At 44.1% G+C, this 26,207-nt stretch overlaps 1 protein-coding gene across 1 annotated transcript in view; it reads left to right on the top strand.

Annotated features, from left to right (window-relative positions):
• The window catches only part of STMN2 (stathmin 2), a 165,752-nt gene that overhangs the window by 62,126 nt on the left and 77,419 nt on the right, over positions 1 to 26,207 (top strand). Inside the window, exon 2 of the mRNA XM_069621246.1 lies at positions 14,029 to 14,124. Coding sequence (XP_069477347.1) covers positions 14,029 to 14,124 — 96 coding nt within the window. The remainder of the gene's footprint in view (positions 1 to 14,028; positions 14,125 to 26,207) is intronic.

Genomic DNA, 26,207 nt, shown 5'->3' on the forward strand with positions numbered 1-26,207 from the left:
TGACCGATTTTAGAGAAGGAGAAATGCACGTAGTCTGGTTGTTTTGTTCTTCTTGCTTCTGCTTTAATCACCAGGAAAGAGCAGAAACTCTATTTTCAATCCAAGGAACATGACCTTGACAGCAGCATCTGGACGCCCATGAGGAAAAGCCCTTCTATCTAAAGGGGTGGAATGGGAACCAAAAGAGGCCCTGGAAATAATTTTCAAAGAGGCCCTATATTACACATTTCTAGCAAGTGCTCAAACCACTTCAATGAGGCAGATCTCCAGAGCTTTTACTTGAAAACCCGGGATTTGCGCTCACAATGAAGTGCTGCTTGCGTGTGCACAAACTATGGCCGATTCACAACAGGAAAAAGTGCGTGCGGGTTGTGGAATTGCACACGCGCAGATTAGTGTAATAGGCAAGAAAAAAGGCGTGTGGGAGCAGCAGCTCCACTATCACTGAATTTGATTAATTTCAATGTCAGGGGCTGTGGGAGTGCAATTTACAGGCCATGCACCTCCAAACCACGTGCAGATTCACACAGAAATCTGCAGGGAAAAAATAAAACTTAAAAAAGAAATCCCTGAAAGTGTTGTACTTTTCCCACCATTTGACCTCACATTTAGTGGGAACAAATAATTTAATGTTGCTTTTCATCTTCCCATACCATGGCTTAACCCTGAGGGCATGTTAATGTTTCCATTTGCACATGGGAGTTCTTGAGAGCCGGCATAGATACAAGAGCCCCAGAATCACCAGAAAGAGTATTCCTTGGTGAATCGCCCCCCGTGTGTGCCCACGTGCACTATTTCCATTCTGTATTTTTTTGGCCTGGCTGCCTGAGGCGCGGCACAGCATGATCAGCATCCTCTGGTGCAGAGCCGGCCTTGGGGGTGGGCGAGCCGGGCGACTGCCTGGTGCGCCATGCCCCCCAGGGCGCCATTATCCCCCGCCAGCCAGCTTGGGGCAGTCTTTCAAATGCTCCGCCGAGCTGGCGTAGCGGGAGAAGGCGTGGCATGCAGGCCTTTGATGTAAATGCTAAATGCGCCCCTCCGCCACAAGTGCCTTTGTCAAAAGGCGTCATAAGCCCCCACCATGCCAGCTCAAGGATTCCCCCGAGCTGGCGTGGTGGCAGAAGGCGTGGCAGGCACCTCATTGTCATTGAATGCACCCGCGGCGGCAGGCTCATTCAATGACAATGGGCTGCTGACGTGACCTATTCCTATAATTACCTCCTTGCCAGACTACTTTTGAAACTTTAAGATTCCTAGAGATTTTTGGTCACAGAATGTTGGCATGTATGCCGCTGCAGTCCCTTCAGAAGAGGATTCCTTTCGTGTAATATGCCCTAGCATTGAGACCAACTGCTGAGGGCCCTATGTGAAAATCAGTACTTCAAACACATTTTAGACTGCTTTGCAGCCGGCCATGTAGCTCAGCGAGTAAAGCGCTTGCTGACGCAGGTTCCAATCCCTGCAGGACCAAACTCAGCCTTTCATCCTTTCGAGGTCGATAAATGAACACCACACACCATGGGTAATAATAAGCCGTGCTCAGATGGCAGAGGGTTCGCAGCGCTATACAAATGGAAATGCAAATTATTTGCTCATCTGCTGCAAAGGCAGCTCAGCAGAAGTGCCCACTTGGCCCCCACTGAATGCAGCTTTAAGAAGTGGTCAGAAAAGTGCATTATCAAAGGAAAGTGGCACTTTGTTCAATACTACACTTATAATGTGGTTGAGATGATGCACTGTGAAAAGGAATATTTATTTGTCTTTGTTCTTGGCTTTACACTCCCCCTTCCTCCCTCCCTCTTCGTCCCAATCAATACCCTTTCCCTCTGAAGAATTGCACCCCCTGATACAATCCATGATGGCATTTTAACTATTGATTCCTGGGGAAATGCATTTTCTTAGGTCAGAGCGCGTGGATGGAATTTCAGCAGCTCCCAAGTGGCTCACCGGGCATCCCGGCAATTTGTTTCTAGTCTGAAACCTTTAAAAGCATCTTTTAAAAATGCGGCTGCACGAATTCCATAAAACGGACACATTATCTATCATCCGTCACCAGAGGATAGGCTGCTGGAGATTCTGAGCGGCAAAATGGATGCCTCTGAGAGTCTCTTCCCTTCCCCCTCCATCTTTGCAGACAGTAAAGGGCCAATTATGCAAGTGCCCGGAGCGCAAGCAGGGATGCTAAAAGAGGACGCAAACACGTTACGCCTGCGTTAACACCACTTGTATGCGCTACACTGAATTTTCAGCAGTTTTGCAGGAGCGATGTGACTACTTTTTGCAACTCCCTCACACCTCCTTCGAAAAAAAAAATAACTGCTTTTCCACCGGTATTTCACTTTCATGCTAGCGGGAAACCATTGGATTGCCTGTTTTTAGCCCTAAAATTCCATAAGAATCCATTGCAATTGCCTTCCACAAGCGTAGACTGAAAGAGACATTTAAACTACATTGCACCACAACATGCCAAAAACAGAGGATCCCAGTGTTGCCAGGTTTACCATGCCTGTTTTGCACTTCATAGGGCAAATACTCATAAGTGCATGGTGGGAGACAAAGTGCATGAATGTGTACACGTTGGAGGGCCCCTCAATGCAATTTGCACTTTGGGGAAAATTACCTTTTGAGGATCTGCTTTGAGACCAATAGTTTTAACCTGCAACCTCCAAAGTCTATTAAAAAAAAACAGGATGCCAGATGCAAAATTTGGGCTAATAATGTACCCAGCACAGGTAAACTTTCGATAAATATTACTAATTATAGTGGTTCCTACTGAAAAAGTGAAAAAGCTGTGTTCCAATTGAAATCTATACAGCAGATAATGGAGCTCATTACAAGTTTGCCAGTATCCTCCACCTGCATATCGGCAGACTATATTACAAGGAATGTCCACTGGTTTCTGAGTGCCAGTGACAGTGGTAAATCTCTATTCCATGGAGTCCAATAAGACTCTATGGGGGATTTTGCCAGTATTACACAGGCGCCGGTCCTACTGGCACCTGTAATACCAGTGATTTTTGCCGGTAAGGTGCTGGAATAAAATCCAGCTCTTAGCTTGGATGTAATTCTTTGCACTTTACCAGCCAACTTGTAATGAGGGCCAATGGGGGTCATTGCCGGTATCTCCGGCACCAGTATTACCGGTGTCAGAAATACAGGCTGTTTTTTGTTACTGTGGGTCTGATTGAGCTCCAGCTCTTGGCTGGGGCTAAATCAGTGAACCCCGACCGGCAAACCTGTAGTTTTCCAGTCTGTGAAAAGTGCTGGTCATGGAATTACCACCACTTTTGCATGCATTTTTCCCAGACATGCACATTTATTATCACCCCCAATGTATTGTTCATATACATCATTAAGGGCCCAATTCATGGAATTCTTTGCACGGGTCAAAGTGACGTTGCACTGCCAACACAAACCCTGATTCCTGGAACCGTGCAAAGTGTATTTTTGCAGTGCAAAGTTAGTGCAAAGTCAGTGTGTAGTCATTTTTGAAGTACAAAAGGACTGCACGGACTTTGCACTGCAAAAATACACTTTGTACAGTTCCATGATCAGGGTTTGTGTTGGCTAAGTCAATTTTCCGCAGTTCAAAGTCCCTTTGACCTGTGCAAAAAAATCCATGAATCGGCCCATAAATCTCGAAAAAGACATGAAATTCAGGGACTAGATCCCCCATTACTGGAGTGTGGATGATAGCGACATGTTGCACGAGCCAGCTACACTGTGACACGAACTAGTAGAGGCTGCTCGATTATCCGCCTTCCAGAATTTAAGATTTAGGGCCCGATTCTGAGCTCTGTGTGAAATAAGAAGAATGCCTTTCTGGGATGAATGGCACCTGTGCCTATATTCAGATAGCTAAGGAGGAAATAGGTCAAGTGTCACGCCATCACTTGTCGTATTTTACATGGACTCAGAATCGGGCCCAGAGTTATCTATCCGCTCTCTGGACTAAACAGTCTGTGTTGTCTACATCGTCGATAATGGAGAGATGTAGGTATAGATATAGATGTGTGCGTGCACGTGTGTGTGTGTGGGTAGGGGAGTAGCAGAAGGGTGGTGCATGAGGGTGCAGGGGTGTTCGGGTTGGGGGAGCCCCCAAAACAGGAAAAAAGGTGAACAATATGTTGATCAAAATAAGTCAGCCAAATTGGAGACTTTTAAAAGGAGTTTGTGTAACCACGCAGAACCTGCACAAAGCATTTACAATACACAATACCAACAAAGGGTACCCACCCTACCACCTCACCACTGGCAGCCCTAAAACCCCACCCAACCCACATACAAATCCATGCATTAAAACGCGAAAGCATTCCTTTTAAAACTGGTTGAAGTCAAACATCCAGTTGTTCTCCACAAAACATCCAACTAATGCAGAGGAACGGTGTAGACATGGTAACTAGAACCGGTGCAACCACCAACCACAACCTAGTAGTGAAGAAAAAACAAAGGCCCCAAAAGGGGTTAAATAATATTTACGTTTAATCGTTTAGAATACTTTTAATCGTATAACCACATCTGCCACACAGTCTTTTGTAGTAGGCGTTGGTAAAGGTTGATTTGGACATGGCCCAATCCCAGGGTTCGGCATGGGATATTTTAACATACAGCACCTTTGTTTTTATCATCAAGCCTTGATATGGCTCTCCTTTTGTTAATAAAATGCACAAATTGAAGTTTTAATCTACTGTTTGGTTTTTTTCAAACTTTTAGAAAAGTCACCAAACACAGTGTATTCCATTACCAACTTTGGGAGTAACAGAGAGATTTGTGAGCAACAAATGGCCAAGAGAAACCCCAACACATGAATGTCTGTGTCCTGCCAATTGCAAATAGGAGAGTTGTCCTGGTGTGTTTTGTCTTTTTTTCACATTTGAACAAAATTGTAAGTAGAGTCATACTGACCACGGAGCATACTTACAGTGAAGACTGGAATGACTGTTCCTCGAAGAATTATTTTACAAGGGACCAAGCAATCAATCGCGAAGTCAGCAGCTGGAATGCACCACCGTGAGCAGATAGCGGTCGACATTCTACTCCTGTGTAGATCACTGCAGATCAATTACAAGGTGGCGTAATCCGGATCATGTTTTATCAGAAAATGGCCACACTTCACTCTGGTTGGAAAATCCAATTACATGACCAAATAAGGACTCCGTTCTATAGTCAAAGAAGCTGCGTTGCCCTTCAATTGACCGCCATCCGATTATGGGGCAAAGCTCTCCGCACGTGCAGCACATCACTAATCGATGCACGCTAAGTTGACCTCCCTAATGCAGCAAAATGTGTTACTCGATGAAACCTCTACGAAATCAATGTGACTGCAGTTATAGATGGCCTACATGATGTATGGTAGGATTGTACACATTTCAGGCCATGCCCCTCCTGCCAGTTAATCCTGAATAACAGTACAAAGGTCTGTGGCAAGCAATACTATGGGCCTACATTTCTTTTAAATCAGTAGTAAATTATGCCCAGTACCGCGATGTGTTGGCAATTCAGACAAGCCAACTACACATTAGTGACCTACCGCTATTTACCCGTCCATTTTTCACAACTCTTGCATTTGTTTCCATGCAATTATAAATGCAAATTGTGTACCTCTTTAAGGCCCTTCAGAACAAAATAGCTTCACATTTAGCCTGGTACTTATTATCAAAGGAGCAAAGAATGAATGGTCGCTAATGAAGAGGTATTCGGTACTTGAGACCTTCGTGGTCCAATCATGGTGAGAGTCATTGAATCAGAGCTTACACCCGTCTCAGTGCCACTGAAATCTCCAGTACCGTCCATGACTAAGTGTTGGTGTACAAAATAGGTCCGCTCCCAAAGAAATGTGTGCCTGTTAGAGCCACAATTTATTTAGAATAAAATTGAAGTTGCTTCTGCACCATGTTCATGTCCTCGACCTACAAAGAGCAGTGTCTTGCTCAACCGTCTGCTAAGGCAGGCAAAGCAGGGGCGTCATGAGGGGTGGGCGGGTGTTCAAACTGCCCCTGGCCTCGCCCTCAGGTGGGGCATCGCGACCGGGGTCAGATGCCAGCATCAACAGTGCTTCAGCATGCCCTCTTTGCTGCTGTGTTTCCACCACAGTCCTGGGCAGTCCGGCCGCAGTGTAACACCTGACTGACTGTGTGCGTGTATGCATGTATATATATATATATATAATACACACCGAACACAGTGACTGACAGCCACATCATGTCACTTCGATTGGTGCATGTATTATGTGTGACATTGCATGTGCCGTGTGTGTGTTAACGGACACGGAGCAGTGCTAGCTGGCTGCTGCTGGTGCACTCTCCTGCGTCATATTCGTGTGTCGATCCCGGATCAGCACGCGCACCACCATGCCGCCATTGGGCTGGCTTGCGGTATCATTATGCACGGATATCAGCCCACTGAGTTGCCCTGCGTGCCAGCCGAGCGAGGAGATGCAGTGCTAGCTAGCTCCAAGCCCCTGTTGTTGGCCAACTGAAGTTGCCACCGCTTAATGAAATAGTCAGTGGGCTCCATGGTGGATTGCAGGTGAGCGTAGAACTCCTTGCTAAGGCAATTATCACTTTTTACCCAAAGTGTTGTGTGATACAATTCAGAGACATTTGCATTGTGGCCGGAGGCATTATGGCCAACAGTTGTTGCCCCCCCTAAGCGTTTTGGTATATCACCCTTTGAAGGCTGTTTGAAAAGTCCAAGCCATCAATACTTCTAATCACGTAAACTACTCCAGACTCATTGGGGCCCAAAAGCAGGCAGGGAGCCTGGCTTTTGCAGGAAAGGGACTGAGGAGGTGCACCTGGCATGGCAGGAACCCAAAGCTGGAGAACTGGCATGGCGGTTCACGGGGGCAGAGAACTGACTGGAAGGTGCATTACAGTATGAAGGTTGGTAACCACAATCCATTAAATTCAATAATGATTTATTGGCATGACTCACGGAGACACAAACGTTGACAAAGCTTGCATGTGGGGTCTCAGGTGGGCTTCCAGGCTGCTTCCTGGTTTTCTCTTAGCAGGATATGTGTCATTGTAAGGTTCGCTCACAGACAGGCATTCATATGATCTCCTGTGCTTGCCTATAGCTCATGCCGCTACTCTCTGCTCGCCTCGTGCAGCTTTGTCGTGTGTAGTTTTTATCGTACTCTGCAAGCTTGGCATAGCAACCGCAGGGGACAGGCAAGGATGCTGTATGGCCTGCACAAGACACATGTGGAAATGGAGGGATGCTACAGATGCCAGTCTGACTCCTGTGATTGGCGGCATGGGACCCACCGGCAATTTCCAATGTTACTTCAGTGAGGGAGCTCGCCCAACTGGTAGAGAACCCTAATTCCGGGTGTTGTTGGATCGGCGGCTGTTCCAAGGGTACTCATGAATTATTGGAGAGCACATAAAATTGCCCGGCACCTTATATGCCGATCACTGCCTGTTTGAGTCCCCTGCTTGAGCAGGCCCTTTATTTTACTGAGCAGTGATATTCTGGCATCATGCATGCATGCGTGTGTGTGGTAATCATGTTCCTTGCTCTTCCTGGAGCAGGGGATGAGGACATAACACTAACCAACAGTCACATCACCGGACGTGCTGCAGGGTTCCCGGGGATGCTATTGACAATGAAAACAGCAAATACAGTTAATTCAAACCACTTCCAAGTATCTACAAGACACTGCCATAATGGTACTGCCTAGCCATAAAATGGCAACAGCGGGCAAATGGTTATCTAATGCCTATACAAGAGCTAGAACTCTTCGCTTTGCCAATGCCTGTTTTTAAAGGGAATTCAATGCAAGGACACACATATTGCTTATTAATTAACTGGGTGAAGAGACACTTGGTTGTGGCATTATATGACACCAAGACTGATTTACAACTACAATTAAGCCATTACCTTTCTGAAGACAGCTTAGAAAAATAACACAGACCTAGTTCATGGAGATCCAAGGAGTGTGTTTTGTGTCGGGAATGATCATAGAGACTACCATGGCCAATGGGCTGTCGATAAGTGGGTAAAAAGCCAAACTCCTGCCCCAAGATGTGTCCCTCCTTACTGCCCATGTTTTTCTATCCTCACTTCTCCAGCCAATGGTTTTGACTTTTAGGCGGCGCTTACTGTGTCACCTGCTAACCAAAGTTAAAAAAAAAGAGGCTAGGCACCGTGCAGGCGGAGCCTGTAGGGAACTGAGATAAAATAAATGTTGAGTTTTCTCAATTTCCAGCGGAAGGAAACTGCAAAGGCCCCTCAGGGGCTAAAGAACCTGAGGAGCCCTGAGAAAAAGACTCACACATGCAGTCCCGGCTCTTCCCCTGAAACATGGGGCTCCGAGATTGTGACCTTGGCTTAGGCAGCACGCACGCTTTCACCAAAAGCGTTCGATGATGGAAACGTCTGGCGGAGGTGACAAGATTTCTTGGAGAATTAGGACGAGTCTGCCTGAGAGAGAAAATGGATGGGCTTGGGACATTGTTGAATCATGCAAAGGGTCACACCTGTGTGGACAAAGCTTGAAAGGGGTTGGCACCAAAATGGTCCCTCCTTTATCAACATGGTGTATGTTGCAGCTCGGTGGGTACGCGGCACTCTGGAACCCAGTTGTTGGCATATTGAGGTTGGCTATCCATTGAACTGCTGCAGAGACCATTCCAATTGACTCCAATGGCCCGATTTACCTACTTATTGATGTCTACAATTATCTTTCCATTGATATCTCATGACCAGTAGAATTGCTGCTGCTCTGGCATCTACCAATAACCAAAAACCTATGTCCTGCGCTGGATCCAGTAGTAATCCTGTGTAAAGTGGTCTGGTGGAGTTTCTAGAAGAGACTGGTGGGCTCCCATGGACGCGTTGAGGTTTTTGGTGTCGGCTGGCGAGTGGTCCCCAGTATGTTTTGGGGTCTGCGGCCTGAGAGGTCTATAGTCTTGGCTGTTTGCCCACCCCCAAACCTCGTTTTCCCAAGTCTGCCCTAATTTTTCTTCACATTGAGTGAATAATATGTTTGCTGTCTTCCGCGGTGTGTTTTTATCCCCCATGATAATATGGCAGCTCACGTTCTGAGGCCGCTGTGGTGTACCCTTCAAGGAGAAACGTTTGGGGCCTGGGGGCGGACTTGGCACATGTAGAAGTGTGTGAGCTGGGGATACCCTGGGAATACACTCTAGGTTTTGTATTACACATTTGGCTGGAGGGAAAAGTCTGCATTTGAATTATAATAGTGTTATGGGTTCTGAAAATGGGCACGCAATGACTGCCATCTACATTGGATCCATGTTTGCATTGTGGTCTTAAACTGAATGATGTATTTTTTGCAATTATTTTAAACTGGATTAAATATATGTAATTAAAGGGGTTATGAGCTTTATTTTTACATCTTGCATGGCATTGATAGGGACAAACGGAGTTTACAACTAACTCCTTTAAGACAAATAAACCGGGCAACATAATTATGTTACTTCAGAAAGTCCCTTTTAAAAATTAAATGCATGCAAATATATTTGCATGCATATGATACAAAGCTAAGTCTGTAATCAAACTTTCTTCGGCAGAGAAGCATGGCTTTGCTTTAGTTGATTTTCCAGTCATTATAATAAACCGTATTCGGGTTCTTCCACATAAACTAAAATGGATACTTGTCGCTCTGCTTGTTTGAGGCGCTGCTGGTCAAGTGCAAAAACTAAAGCGCTCGCGCCAAATTCTTTGCCCCAGGCCTCACCTCACCCTGAGACAGCCCTGACGCAAAGGTTCCTGTTGATCCTCAATAGCTTTGCAATGGTCGGTGGATTTTGCATTCTACATGTTCGCCCATTCTGTGCACTGTGCTTGCCATCCTCGGAAGATTTACATTATGCAAAGGATGACATATCTCAAGCGTCCTCGTCAAAGTGCTCTTGGCATGTTCTAGAGACACGCTGCAGATGATACGGAAAACCGCTGCGCAAAGGCACAGAAGCAGAATCCTGCAGCCGACACCAATGGGCATGTCCTTGATGCCATTCACGCACATTGATGCACGCAGGTTACAGTACACAGCCTTTCTTTCTCTCAGTACAATGTAGAGCAGGGGCTCACGTAGAAAGTATGTTTAAAAAATGAGCAATACTTTTAACGCGTCTAGGAAAACCTGTGCCATTAACAGGAATGGAGGAATGCCATCAGCCTTCATGAATTATAGATCATTGGAGTAAGTGGATGTTCTTGCATTATTCATGGGTGCGGTGGAATGTAGAGTGCATCTGTGGGGCTGAGCGGGGAATTCACAATATTAATTCAGGCAGCAGGTGTGCGGCATTATGCAAATCAATCTCAGCCGCCCAAATTCTCCGCCTTTCTCATCTTCACCGCATTGTCCAAGTTGGTCCAAGCACCTAGTGGGAATCGTCCTTATATCTTCTGTTCCGGGCTCTATTCCCAGCATAAATCTTTTCTAGAATGTGAAAAATATTAGAATCAAAGTAAAAATTATTGGCATTTAGCTAAATTTGCAGAAAAATGATTGAATTACGATGAGTGAATCGGCAGTGATGCGAAACATGTATGGCGAGATACGAGTAGAGCCTGTGAATTACAGGGTCTCTCTATAGAAACACTTCCTTACAGTAACTCACTGACTCCAAGACATCTCACAATCAGGCGGTGGGACAGCCATCCATTCCATTTCTGGAAACGTTGCTCTAGAGAATGAAAAGAGATTTCCAGTGCACCCAATGATAGAGGGAGCACTGTTCCATGCAAGCAAGAGCTCACACCATTTTTTGTCAAGTGCCGATACCAAGATTAGAAACCGGTGGGCTTTGTCACAAACAATCTGCCAGAAGTAGCTCTGACTTACTCTTCACTTTCTCCTGGACACTGATGGGTTGTCTCACAAAAAGTGACCAGATGTAACTCTAAATTACTATTGGAAAGGGAAGAGTAAGTCAGAGTTACTAACGGTAACTGATTTGTGAATGGGTATCCCGGTCTCAGCACAGCTACTAAGCCACATCTCCGCCCCATCGTCCCCTGGCTCAAATTTGCTCTGCACATAAAGCCTATTGAGATCTTGTTGAAAATATAGAATCCATCTTTCAATTCTCATCACATGACTACATGTGCAACCTCTTCCCAGAACATTATGTCTGCATGTATCTGAAGGTGCCAAAGCAATGGAAATTGAATGATGCCAGATCTGCTGATCTTTGTTTTGCAAATGTCAATTCACTGCTGTAATTGTGGCTGATCATTCGTGAGTGTTCTAGATCTAAATGAAAGCACTGCTAAGCAATACAGAACAGAGCCTTATCGCCTGCTGCATGTGCAGTCAAGTGCACCGCCTCCATGGAGCCCTCTGGGAATTCTATATGGAACGCAAAGTTGTCTCTCTCTCACTCTCACTCTCTCTCTCTCTCTCTCTCTCTCTCGCACGCTCTCGCTCTCTGTCTCACTTGCGCTCTCTCTCTCGCGCTTTCTCTCTCTCTCCTGCACACTTTTGCTCTCTGTCTCTCTCTCTGTCCCTCTCTCTCTCTCTTGCACGCTCTCTCTCTCTGTCTCTCTCTCTCTGTCTCTCTCTCGCACACTCTCGCTCTCTGTCTCTCGCTCGCTCTCTCTCTGTCTCTCTCTCTGGCTCTCTCTCTCACATGCTCTCTGTCTCTCTCTTTCTCTCTCTCTCTGTCTTTCTCTGTCTCTCTCTCAGTCTTGTCTCTCAATCTTGCATGCTCTCTCTCTTTGTCTATCTCTTGCGCGCTCTCTCTCTCTCTCATTCTCTCTCTTTATCTCTCCCTCTCTATCTCTCTATCTGCCTCTCTCTCACTCTCTCTCTTTCTCTCTGTCTCTCTCTCTTTCTCTCTGTCTCTCTCGCTCTCTCTGTTGCGCATGCTCGTGCTCTCTGTCTCTCTTGCGCTCTCTCGCTCTGTCCCCTCTCTCTCTCTCTCTTTATCCCTCTCTCGTTCTCGCTCTTCCTCTCCCTCTCTGTCTATCTCTGTCTCTCTCTCTCTCTCTTTCTCTCTCCCTCTCTCTTTATCTCTCTCTCTGCCTCTCTCTCGCTCTCTCTCTCTTTCTCTCTCGCTCTCTCTCTTGCGCACGCTCTTGCTCTCTGTCTCTCTTGCGCTCTCTCTCTCTCTCGCTCTGTCCCCTCTCTCTCTCTCTTTATCTCTCTCTCGTTCTCGCTCTTCCTCTCCCTCTCTATCTCTGTCTCTCTCTCTCTCTCTCTCTCTTTATCTCTCCCTCTCTCTTTATCTCTCTCTCTGCCTCTCTCTCGCTCTCTCTCTCTGTCTCTCTCGCTCTCTCTCTTGCGCACGCTCTTGCTCTCTGTCTCTCTTGCGCTCTCTCTCTCTCGCTCTGTCCCCTCTCTCTCTATCTCTCTCTCGTTCTCGCTCTTCCTCTCCCTCTCTGTCTATCTCTGTCTCTCTCTCTCCTCCTCCAGCATTACTCGCACCTTTGAGCTGCTAATTTCTCCTTGTTTTTATACTAAATCACAACATCTATGTTGTTAGGACGGTGTATCAGCTCCTCCAGATGCCATAGTAAACACGTGAAGATAGATCAAGCCTTAGGAAAGCCAGCCGTGTTGGCTTTTGTGTATGCATGGTGTTGGCATTTTCCAGGCACCGCCATAATGGTACTACAGGGCTTAAGATGGCGATAGGTAACGCCTATACGAGAGCAAACACGGTTATCTTTTCCAATGCCTGTTTTTTATTGGAATGTGGTGCAAAGAACGGATGCAAGACACACATTGCTTATACATCTGGCCACAGTTGGGTAAGCCATTTATTTTACATATGGAGTTACACTATTTCCTTTTAGAAGACTGCTTATAAATAACATTGGCAACCCCTGAAAATGACAGAGCAAACTCAAAGACATTCCAGGGGTGTGCATTTGTGGTGCCAATGGGCATTCAATGGTTGGTTAAAATGCCAACGAACACCCACAGGCTGCATATCTCTCCTTACACCTCATCTCTGTGTTATCTTCACTTCCCATGCCAAATGTTTCAGCTTATAGGCAGCGCTTTCAATGCCACCTAACAGCCAAAGCTAAACCTGGTGTACGCATTGATACCGTGCCAACTACTGGCTGGCTACTTTACCAAAAGGGAGCCCAGATGTGCAGGCCCATAACCGTACATAACCATGATATATGTGGGTCGCATGCATGATGAGCCTTGTCAGCACTCTAGAACATCTCCATTTATACAGGTGCATGCATTCTGCTGTGGAACAGAACATAATACCTTTTGTAATGTTGTGCAGGATACAATGACAGTGAGAATATGTTCAAGGCATGGAAGAATCAGCTTATTGTTGACAAATGACGTGTTGGCAGATGAATGCGTGTCCGAATTTGTCGGCTCTGATCTGGTGGCAGTTTTTTAACCAAAATTGACTGCAAAAATATGTAGGGGGTCCTAAATATAAATATAAGGGGTGGTTGGTTGGGCTATGGGGATCTCCCCCACATATGTTTGCGGCCAATTCGACATAGAGAAAACAGAAACTGAACCAAATCGGATTCGACCAATTAGATTGGATGAAATGAACCCAAACCAATGAAAGATGGTGGAAAATTGCAGCAAAGCCTTCTATAGATAAACAGTGTTTAAGTGTGGCCCAGCAGTGTAGATTGCCAGAAACATCAGAGCAGCTCGAGATATCTGCTTATTGCTTTTAGCATGAGTTCCCACATAGAGCTGTTGCCAGGGGGCTGCTTCCGCGCCCTCAGTGGGACACATGCAGAGAGGGGGGTGCTATTAGGCGGATTGATAAGAGTGTGCATGGGCCTCAGATCAATGAGCGAGGTGAAAGAGGTGGGGTTTCCTGGCTCTTCTGAACTTCAAGCAGTCGGGATCCAGGTGAAGGGAAGAAGGAGGACGGTGCACAGTGGGGCTTCTTGGGGTGCTTCCCCATAAATATATCATAGATTTGGTTATGGAAGACTGACCTTAGGACACAGTAGTGCATAGCCATATATATATATATGTATATATATATATATGTGTATGATTCAGTGATGGTTTGGCAATAGCTAACAAGTTTCTTCTTTTTCTTTTAGCCTACAAAGAAAAAATGAAGGAGCTGTCCATGCTGTCCCTGATCTGCTCCTGTTTTTACCCTGAGCCGCGCAATCTTAACATCTATACATATGACGGTAAGTAAGGACAGCGGGAATAAGCCTCTTTGGTATTTGGATGTATTTGACTTTCCTTCTGTCGAATGTGAACTGGTTTCCCCTGCGTGTTTGGCCATTGACGTGTCGTTGCTTGTCGTTAAACCTTATTGACGTACCACCGCCCACGAAGGAGAATGTTTGTTTCCAAGGGATCATTAAGTGAGTGCCTACCCCATGTGTCAGCGGGTAACTTTCACAGAGGAAAAACATCAAAGGAATGGCCCTATCGAAATAATTCTCAAGAGCTTTACAAAGCCAAATCCTTACTTTCCTACCACTAGGAAGATTTACTAAATAGTTCATTTTTGTGCTTTTCTGTGTTCAAGTAATTCATCAGAAATTGATGTTCTGCTGTTTCCGGAATCGGATTGTGTTTATTTGGTGTTTGATTTCGGAAGGGATTTGGTGGAAGCAGGTCTAGCCAATCCCTCTAAATGTGATATATCTGCAGCGATCAGTAGAAAGCCCACGGTCAATCCTTATATCATTTGTACTAAAAGGTGCAACATTCTTTCATTATCCCAAGTAATTACCAAAAACTCCTGTTCATATGGTTTGACATTTTATATTCCATTCGCTTTAGTTTGGCAAAGTCTTTGGGGTGGGATATGTGTTTTCCTGCTTTCAGAATGATATGCACGACAGGTAGCCTCAAAAGACATGAGCAAGATGAGGACTGACAAGATTTTGCAGAAAAGCAGGGACGAGGGTTCATTCTGTGAGAGCTGGGTCTTCCAGCCCTTTATGAATTAGACATGATGCACTGCAATGCCAGGGGGGAATTCCATAGCTTAGGGCCTCAACAGGAAAAGTACTCACTCCTTTAGAATGATTCCTGATTTTAGGGATGGAGAGGTGTCAGATATCAGCGCAAACAATGAACTTAGAGATGAAAAATATAGGACCTTAAACACGTATTGCTTGCATATAAGGCAGGCTGCCCTAAAGAAGGTTATTTCAATATCTGGGAAGCAATGGAGGGCAGATAAGAGAGATGTCGTACTTTAAGTTGAAACTCAGGAGGAGCCTGTTCACAGAATCTTTTCTTCAAACTTGCCTTCGGACCTTGGTCATTGGCCCAACACATGTTCCTATATTTGTAATCAGTGGTAAGATCAGGATCTCCGTATCCCAGATGTGCAGAAGACACATTATAAAGGCAGTTTACAACCCCATAAATATAGGAAACTAAAATACAGGTGCAAGAACAAACCTAACCTCTGAAACCTTGCAATCTCGGTAGCATACAGCTTTGTATTCTGCAGACCTTTACCTTAATGCTGTCTCTGTCTGTCTTCTTCACTGGTTTCCTCCTGCAGGGCCTAGCGCTGGCTGCCCCAGCATCCTACACAGTAGCCATCCGCTTGACAACTGCTTCCTCCAGCAATGTGTGGAGTTCACTTGGAGACACTCTGCCAATTGATCTGGTTTGAAACCAAAGAGGTCCATAGCCCCATATGGCGCATTTAACACACCAAATGGGAACTTCTAATTAACGTCCTCATGTTTTTGGAGATGTTGCCTCCAGAAATGCGATCTCTTGAACTATCTTAGAAGGAATTAGGGTGTGAACTACTTTCATCCACATAAAACTAGCATCAAATCAGGGCTCTGTGAGAAATCTTTTTAGTTGCCTCATTTGAAAAGGTTAAATAAATGCAAAGATGTGTTCTCAAACAACAAAGTATTGAGGCAGACCAACCAATGAAACCGATCGCTAATTCCAGGTTTGTAATGCGATGTTGAGAGTAAATTATCATTCAGATAGGGTTGTTCGTTTCATACTGAGTTGACATTGATCAGAGAATCCACTAGCCTCTCACTGCCTTCTAAAAGGCAAAGTAAAAATATATTGTTGAGGTGATTTGGTTTCGCCTCAAGAATTGTCCATTTGATGTCGAAGACCTTTTACTATTTAAAGCATCTGTGTTGTTCAAACTAAGTTGAGAGATCATGAAGTGTGGCCTGTGTTCTCTTCCATAGTTTTGATATCATTTGAGCCAGTGATATCATCTTATGAAATTACATGAAAAGTGAAGATATTTCCCACGAGCACACTTGGAATTCGGATCCTTTGCAGGAAATATGTTAATGACACAATAGTGAACTTCATCTTTATGTTTGCACTTTCGGACATTTAGTTTAGTTCAGTTTAGTTTATTTCGATTCATATAACAATCTGTTACCACAAATGGTTTCTTGTTACCACAAATGGTTTCTTAGCACTAGCCCAGCAGAAACACCATTATTCCTAAATACCAAAATCCGCTTGGAAAAACAAGGCTTTTAGTTTCCAGCACAATCTTCCAATAGTGGGGCATAGGTTTATGTCCCAAAAAAGTACACCCCACCTAGTCTTCTGCACCAATAACAATGAAGCATGTCTGCCCTTGCATGCTAACCTAGCTCTAGGCAGCTTCGGCAGAGCCTCCTTGGCCAGGAGCAAAGACATTTAGGGAGTATTTGCCTATTCTGGCAGATAAAAACATCGGTCCTAAAGTGCATATACATGGGTAAACTTTGCACTCGTTTTTAAAAGCAATGCCCTGTTAGGCCCGTACCCAATGCAGCTCATCCAGATAAGACAGAACATGGATTGATCGTGGGAGATAGAAAATAGACCAGGCAGTCGAATTCTGCATCATCCGCAGCTGTCGCGTCCTACACTTCAGAAGATCCAGAAACCAGGAAATGGCACATTCCAGGCTAGAGGGAGTCAATGTCGAAGCAGCTGCAATGTGGGCTGACAGTGGAGAAAATGGAATACTTGACATAAGTAGAAAGAGCTGAAAGAAACAAGATGTAGTTATCAAGTTAACGTGTGCTCTCAGGGACAGATTGGAATTAAACTTAAACCCTGGTTTTTTTATGACTTTTACCAGTGTTGGATACTGACAGAAAAATGTGGTTCAAAACCACAAATTGCACCGCCCATGCTTCCCACCAAATGATATATGATATGATATGACATTTATAACGCAGCTGTACACTACTGTTTCTAGGCACGACTCACTTCCATTTTGTCATCATTTAGGTGAAGTGAGTTAGTATTCAGCCATCCAAGCCAATTAAGGCAGGTTTGACAGCGTGGCACCATGTCGCCCCAGTCCCCTGTCGCATGGAGGATCAGTGTTTCACTTGCGCATGTGTAGAATGAAAACCCATAGGATGACACTAAAGCTGCTAATGGCTGCACATACAGATTAAGCAGCGTAGCTGATAAAGCTGACTCCTTGGGGGCACCAGACCTTTAATGGTGGGATTTGGCACGAAAAGGAGAGCAAGCAGCAACCTACAAAGTTCTGCAAAAGGGAGAAGAACCATTCAAGAACAGTACCCTGAATGCAACTAGCTTCCCGTCTCTTCAGAAGAATTCTATGGTGGACCAAATCAAAGGCTGCCGGCAAGTCTAATAACCGCAAGGCGGCTGCTCCACCCTCATCCACCATCATTAAGATGTCAATCCAGTCAGTCAGCAGCACTTCCTCCATGCCTCTATCTGGTCGAAAACCTTCTGGACAGGCATCTAATACTTCACATCCCTCTGTAAAAGGTTGTAGTTGGATGGAAACACATTATTCCAGAATTGTGGTTAGTGCCAGCAACATTGATACTGGCGATAACTAGCCGGTGCTGATTGGTTGAGAGAAGGTTTATTGAGAAGTGGTATCATTATATGACAAGGAGGAATTAGTGATTGGGAGGAGTTTAATGCGTAGCTCAGATACAGATAGGATTTGATATGAGTTTCGCCCAAAGGATTTCCTCCGGTGCGACTGGCCTACCTTGATCCCATGCTATCCTGCCAGTGGCTCTGATTCTCTCTGGTTCTGGTTTGTTTGTAGATGCTGAGGATTTGCTAGACAAAGAGATACTTTCACCTAACCCTAAAGAAGGCTTGACAGGAGAAGTCATTGCAGATGGATTAGCCATTTCATTAAAAGTGGTGAACAGTTACTTCTGCAGATGTTTAGCTTTCCCAATACAAGTAAACATATGTATTTGGCAGATTGTATTGTTGCCCTTTAGATATTCCTCGGTTTCCTATACAAGGTGTGCTAAGTCTCAGAGTGGGGACTCTGCCAACAGCTTTTCACTGCCTTGATAGTCGTTTGTATAGCCTCCCTCTCAACAGTAAACCATTCTGACACTGGAGGCATCACTGTTAACATAGGGATTAATGTATCAAGGTCGGAAGAAAGTCACTGATTAAAAGCATTGATCCCTCATTCACAATCAGAGCCTACCTTGGGTGTGGCTGGAGAGAACATAGCTTTGAATTCAGGGGTCCTAATGTCTTTCCAAGATCCCGCTTTAAGGGGTACAGTGCTAACACTCTTTCTGACCATCTTCTCAGACCTCCTGATTCAAAAAGGGACTTCCGAGTGTACAGACCATGCTAAGAAAATAGAATCCTCAGCTATTAAAGCATGAGGGGTGCTAAATAAGTGAGTGGGGCCAGTCACTGTCTGGGTAAAATTGAAAACATGCATGTTAGAAATCAACAAATGAGGTGAGTAGGACAATCAGCCCACATGTTAAAATCTCCCAAACAATTGGGCATGAGAAGCCAGCGCTAACTCTGTGATTCCTTCCATAAAGCAATCTGCCAATAAAGCTTCGACACCCATAGGCAATCTACTAAAACCAATATTACCATAGATGGCGATGGAAAGACCTTGGACCCCATCACTCTAGCCCCACCCATTAAATGACCCTCTGTAATCTAGAAGTGGAAGCATTCTATGTAAAATATTAAAATATAGAACCCCCAGACATGCCATGGTCCACTCTTCATAATCGTTACCTTGGGGGCTATGTTGTAGCAATCTCTGGGCCCGAGGATTCATAGAGCCAAGCCTCTGTTCTACATAGAAGATCAACATTGGTTTCAATAGCAGCATAATATTGCTCTAATGCAAAACATGGCTCAAATTAGACACTGCATTCATGCATATAATAAGAGGTCCTCTCGTTGAACCCAATTTTGATGTAACGGGGTGACTGTCTTAAATTCTTCTAGTCACCCAGAAAGTTACATTATGTCATGGTTATATTTGTATATGCCTAAGCGATACCGTCAGAAGGAACACCTATCATGAACTGTTAATTGTTAAAACAGTAATGATCCTACATTCGCATATAGTCTACCTTGATATTGCATCACACACTCTAAACATGGCAGTAACAATAATATTGCTAATGACAGTAATAGTATTTATGGGAGGAAGAAGTTCTGTCCTGTTGAGATGATTCGGCATACAAATGAACCCAGCCATTTCTTTCCATACCACTGCTTAAGTATGACCTTTCCTTCCAAACCTAGATCTGCATTGGAATGAATTAAGATTTTGCTTCCTTGGTTTCAAATTTTATTGGATACATGTAAATATATGTGAAGTGTATTTCTCCAAATATCACCACTGAATCCTCCTGTGCTTCTGCTCCACCGTCTATCACACCCCGTATGCACTGCTGTCACTCCATTTGCTTCAAGTCACAAAAGGAATTCAGCTCAAGTCCACATGAATAATTCATAAATCACTCCATGATCTCTGTCCAGCCATCCTCATCTCCAAATTAATTATCCGCAATTCCTCCCAGTTGCTTTGATCCGCTAATGCTGGACTTCTCGGGCCCCAAAAAATCAAGAAGACGACCATGGCTGTGAGAGCAACCTCCTGTCTTGGTACTAAACTTTGGAACGTTCTCCCTATTGCTCTTGCCCTGGAACCAAACTTCCACAAAATCAGATTCCTATTGTGATTGAAACGTCCTGCCCGGCATTTGCTCCTTCTGTTCCACTGAACTTGTTCTCAGGCTCTGAGGCCAGTAGTGGCATGCAGTGTGGGACAAGACCGATAAATAAATACATAAATGTATTTATTAGTTCTCCACCAAGAAGACCACCCTTGCATTCATGGTTGTGGATGGAATAATCCTCAATCTGTTGCTTGCTTGTCATTACTGTTATTGCTATCGATTTTTCCATACGAACAAAGTCACCCATGGCCACGTACTGATATCTACACTCTTATATCTTATTATAGAACAATTTGACCAGCTCTCCCACTTTCCCTTTCTTTTGAAGCCAGGTGTGCATAGGGAGGGGACTTCCTCTGTGTCATTCACTGTTTAGAGCAAAATCAAGCAGTGTGCTTGTGAACAATAATTGTAATAGTGACTTCAGATCCACAAAACATCGAAGTAAAGGGGTGGCACACTGCCTGCAAAAGGTAGAATCAATATTTGATGGAACCAGGAGAGTGAAAAAGTAGAAGTGGTGATGACATTCCCGCAAGCCTCCAAAAAAGGTGCCCAGGAATGTGACTATCACCAATAATTAAATTATTATTTCACTTTCTGTAAGTGGACTGGCGGATCCCGCTCTTTACACAGAACATATCTACACGCAAGGTATGTTGCTTCTTTATTGGACTCAACAAAGATTCAAACTGTTTTTTATTTACTTTAGTTTTCTAGGGTGCTTTCTGACCAGATCCAGATCTAGAAACAATAGCTAACAAGATGACATAGATGTGGAAGTGAGAAGCAGAAAACCTGTTTCTGGAAGATCCAGGTCTTGAAGGTCTTTCTAATGTGATGAGCATCACCATTCAAAGGCCTCAGCCTTTTTTGTGCAGTTTTCCTTCCCAATGTGATATTGTGGAGCAGTAATTTTATGAATGATCCTTTATACTCTTGGCATTTCTTGTTCTTAATTTTTTTTCTTAATTATATTCACCAATAGGCAGCAAATAGAGTTCAACAAATCACAAGGGGTGTTCAGAGTGTCTAACTCATATTACATATGATAGGTAGATAAAATGGAGGTGAGGATATTCTTTACAAGAGAGACACAGGGAGAGGCACACAAAAGCATATTTCCTTAGTCAATGTGAGACTACATTATGATATCCAGTTAAGTCATGAGACATGAGAGGAAAGTAGAAGAAGGAAAGAATGTTGCACACACTTTTTAAAGTAAAAAACTTAGTCCTGCCTTGAGGAGCTAATGCTTAATCCTATCAGAAACTGAATTGTGGGTCGCTGACAGGTTTTACATTAGAGGAGCAAGACTCAATATGTGGCTGTTACCTTGCACCAAATCTGTGGTAATCTATCCCAGTTATCTAGTGTTTTGCATCCCGAGTTGTGGTATTATTTTAAAAAGCATTGCGAAAGTCAACAGTATTTGTATTTATTTGAAGAATATGGGTGTCAATTCTGATCAGAAATTACTGAAATTACACATTTACAGAAATAACAGATTTACAGATGGAGGAGGCAATACATAATAGCACAAAGATGAGAATAAGTGGCGAGCCAGTTTATGATGGTTTGAAACCACAGAAAGTATAAATATGAAACAGTTGACTTACAAAGGAAAAACTAATCTAGGGGGAGAAGTGCTTCAAACTGAAAAGGAGAACTGTGCAAATATACCAATCTACATCATTATGCAGCACCAGAAAGAGTGGTGGGGCAGGTAGGGAGGATGGCGAAGGGAGCAAAGGGAACGCCCTCTTTGGCAGAACAGTGAAGATTAAGCCAAGATTCAAGGAGTGTTGGTGCTCATTGTAATGGGCAGCGGGTTCCAATGTAGCAGGGAGAGTTGGAAGAAAGAGCATAACCAAGAGTAGGCACTGCAATGGGGGCAGCAAGGTTGAGTACAGAGAAAGAGTGGAGGGAACAAGGTGGTGAGTATAAAGAGATAAAAACCAAGGAGGTGCTCAGGAGGAAGACCACTGATAGCTTTGTAAACTAGGAGAAGGAACTTGAAAATGGGCCGGTTGTGCACGGAGAGCCAACCGCATGCTGATGGTAGGTAGAAGTGGGGAGCAAGCAGTGGGCAGGTTGCTTAGAGTGTAGTTAGCCAAGTTGAGATCTTTGTTTCGAGAGGGGAGAAGCAGAGGAAGACCAAGGAGTAGTACTGAGCAGTAGTCGAGTTTGCTGAGAACAAAGGGGAAGATTAGAGTTTTATAGAGTCTGAGTAAGTAATGGACACATTTCCCAAATGTTGAGAAGGTTAATATGAGCAGTAAAGGAAGTGGTGGTGATGACGTTTTTTCAGCCAGATGTCGCTATCACCAAGAACCCCAAGGTTTCCAGCCATGGACAAGAGAGCAAGAAGGTCAGTTGGGAAGGAGATAGGAGAGGCGATGGCAGGGATGGCTTTGGAAGCTGGTAGAAAGAAGACTTCCATTTTTTTAATATTTCAGCATGAGGCAGCAAAGAGCCATCCAAAGACAGATTCAATAAAACATTGGTAATTCATTCTGAGAGGACTCAGCTAAAGGAGTGAACTGCACCCATGCAGCCTGAACACACTCTCACATTCTGCAGTGCTAGTGATGCCATCTTACAATTGCAAGGTTCCAAAACAATACATCTTTCCCAACAGGGGAAACAAAACAAGAGGTACATGGGACAACAAAGCACACTATGTAGGATACATTTCATTATTTACAAATTGTGAATTTACTTAGGACAGTTTTCTTGTGAATCTAAGAATAAAGAAAAGCAGATAAGTACACATTCATTATTTACAAGCAAAGGCCTTAATCCATTTAGGGGGATCGCTGAATCCTACTATATTGCAACATTGTCTCGTATTACCTCACTCAGCTGTCTACCGTCTTCACCCTGGTTCCTGATTCCCCTGGATGCCTCTCTGCCCACCTTCTCCCTCTGACCGTCATTCATGCCACATTTCATTGTGCATGGGTGTTTCTTTGAAAATGTACTCACGAAAATAAGCAGAAACTGTCCTACTTTGGAAACGGATCAACACATTTAATTTCAAATGTTTAAAAATACATGGGGTGTAAGGGAAAGTGTACTTAGATTGGATGCAAGAGGGTTCTCTTGGAGACATGGCATGAATTCAGGGGAAAAGTGCACAATAAATGAGAAGAAACTCTAATCAGAGGTAACCACATAGATACTTCTTCATCAACCTCTTCATAGTCTGCACCCTGTCACCTTCAAGCATCACCTGCGCACTGCAATAATTGTGTGAAGATCCAGATACACTGAGCCATGGCGATTGCATAGCCTACGACTCCGCCCACTTTCCAACATTGCTTCTTCACTTCAAGCATCATGTTAAATTACTTTATGTATGGTCCTTCCCTTTGGCAAAGACATGCAGAACCTCGGAGTTCTCCATTTTCACACTATAAGCAATTTCTATCTTACTGGGGCACAAATGAGTTTCTTCCTTTAATGGAAACCAAGGTAGAACCCCTTGTCACAATGCACCTAGATCATTTGCTTCATAACTTCCTTCCAAGGGTGCCCACTGCTCAAGGTCAATCCGATTTCACCATTCAACATCCTACAAGGACATCCCACCAGGTGGTTTACTATGAAATAAATGGTACAAGGCATGTTCTGTATGCAAAATAGCACAACTTTATACAACTTACATTATTCCCTTGCAGGTGAACTACACCCCATATCAATCACAATGTCCTTAGAGAAACATCCCATCCATAATACAGAACACATCATTGACTCTATATAAAGTCCATAATTCACTATTCAACGAGGATATCCACTCCCAGATACACGTCACTTGCCACCCGATTCCAGATTTCTTCAGAAAAAACATAATAACCTTTGCCTCACACAACAATATCCTGACAACCATGCACCTGGGAGTCAACATTCTTCACAGGGACCTTGAGAGGCAACTCACTAGTTAGTTATTTAAGCAACACCTGCAGTGGTGTAGTCTTTTCAGCAACATTTTTAACAAATTATCATTGATCTTTTATAAAGCACTTAATAATAATGAGTGGTTTCAAAGTGCAGGATCGGGATTAAAACCTGTGTTGCACTGTGTTGTCTTGTTTCCAAGACAAACACGTTGCCCCTGAGCCATCCTTCCTCCCCAAAACTATGGATAATATTCCACCAGCCACAGGAAAGCGCAAAATCTCTCTTTGTCTTTTGTCTGAGGGGGCAACCTTATGTCTTCCACCAGGCTTGTGTGAAGGATTATAAATTAGGATTCCATTGAGTGTTGTAAATACAATATTTCACTGGCGTCTATCTTGTATTTCCCCATCTGGACAGTGAGCTCTCATGGTCCAGGCAGCATTCACACAGCTCTGACAGAGGAGCGCCATTCCGATCTCCAACAAGTGGCAGACTTTTATCAACCATCAAAGGAGATACTTGCAAGCAACAGAAGAGTAAGGACAGAACATCTGCCACCTCTGTTCGAAGAGCTCAAGGCGCTAATATGAAACAGGCCCATAGAAAAGGGTTCAGCCCCCAAAAGAGTACAAGCACACTAAGAGCCATTCGGGATGTGAGCGCAGTAAACAAATGGGGAAAATACTGATTCAGAATGAGAATACTTCAAGAAGTGATTCAATTATTATAAAGCAGTGGCTACTTGACTAGTATCAATATGATGGATGCATATTTGCACATTCCAATGCAGCCAACATATAGTAAACACTTTGCAAGGTGGTTTCAAAGCACTTTTGTTTTAATGTTCTTGTTCCAGATCGGAGCAGATCATCAGTGATCGGGTTAATCTGTGAAGGCTGCATATCTATTCATAAATGCAGCACATGAGCGAGTGAGTGAACATTCACTGCTGACTTTTCGAAAATAAGTCTTAAGGATCCGCCTCAACTGAAAATGATTGGGCTCCCCACTGAGGTTTTTAGGGAAAAGTCATCCTTTGGCTGGAACACAAAAGGGTAAGCCAACGATCCCCATTTGGGGCACATCACATTCTACGAATATATTGAGGATTTTCTTGTGCCGGTTTTAGAGGATGGGCAGAAGGATAACCATGAATGAGGTTTTGAAGAAATGGTGGTTCTTGGCCGTAAAGGCAGTTAGGATTGATGTATGAGGATTCTTAAAACTGAGACAGAAAAGGGATCTCTGACCAACAGACATGTCGTTATATCCTTTGAGAGCAATACAGGTCTAACTCAGGCAATCTGTTTGTTAATAGAAGAATTATTCAGAACTGTTACAAGTTAATTGCACTATTCTAGGCAGGGGTTAATCACGGCTGACGGATCTTCATTTTGATGAATATGAAGGAGAAGAGACATAGGAGTTTCAAAAGACCCAAAGTTTCTGACTGGACACAAATATAGACACTCCCGCCAAGATATTCAGCAACTTAATAACCAGAATAAGTTAGTTGTTAATCATCTGATGGCCAAGACTCTTCAACTCATTCATCCGGAGCCACGTAGATGTTCAGATGATGGATCTGCAGTGGAGGGTATCCAAGTTTCAGAATGAGCTAAGTATCATCAGCCTATGACTGATACCCGATGGCATTCACTGTGATGATGTTAAAGAGAGGGTGCATATGTGCATTAAAAAGAAGGACATAGATCAAGGAACTCCACAATGGATGCTATAGGAAGATGCACAACACAGACTGATAACCACCTATTGGGATCTCCCAGACAGGAAGGCTGAAAGCCAGGCACTGTCCCCCCCTTCAGTGAAACATACAACTAATCTACTGATTAGGGTTCCATGGGCAGCAATATCGAAGGCTACCAAGAGATCTAGCCTACAGATCGGGGTACCTTGTCCTTTTTGTGACTTCTCAAGGAAATTGTTCCAGATGGATGAAAGAGGGTTCAGTTTCATTATCGGAACAAAAGTCTGATAGATAGACATCAAGAAGAGTATTTGCTAGTACACTTCCTGAATCTAAGGTGCGGCGAAAGATTCCAGGCGCTTGGACAGCAAAGAAATGCTGGCTATTGGCCAGTAGTTAGCAAGAATGGGAGGGTCAAGATATTGGGCCTCATTAGGACCCAGGCGGTAAGGGGTTTACGCCGGCGTAAACCATGGCGCCCCTTACCGCCTGAGTACGAGTTCCCTTAGCGCCATGGTGATTTTAATGCCTGCTTTTAGCAGGCGTTAAAATCCATGGCGCTAAGGGACCTTGTTGTTAATTACGCCACCGTAATTTACGGTGGCGTAATTAACGCCTTCCCCACTCCCATTATGCCCTATGGGGCCAGAAATGGGAATGGGGAAGGGTAAATGGGGATTGGGGACTT

Source organism: Ambystoma mexicanum, chromosome 5q (assembly GCF_040938575.1).
Source record: "Ambystoma mexicanum isolate Mex_15411 chromosome 5q, UKY_AmexF1_1, whole genome shotgun sequence".
NCBI classification, from domain to species: Eukaryota; Metazoa; Chordata; class Amphibia; order Caudata; family Ambystomatidae; genus Ambystoma; species Ambystoma mexicanum.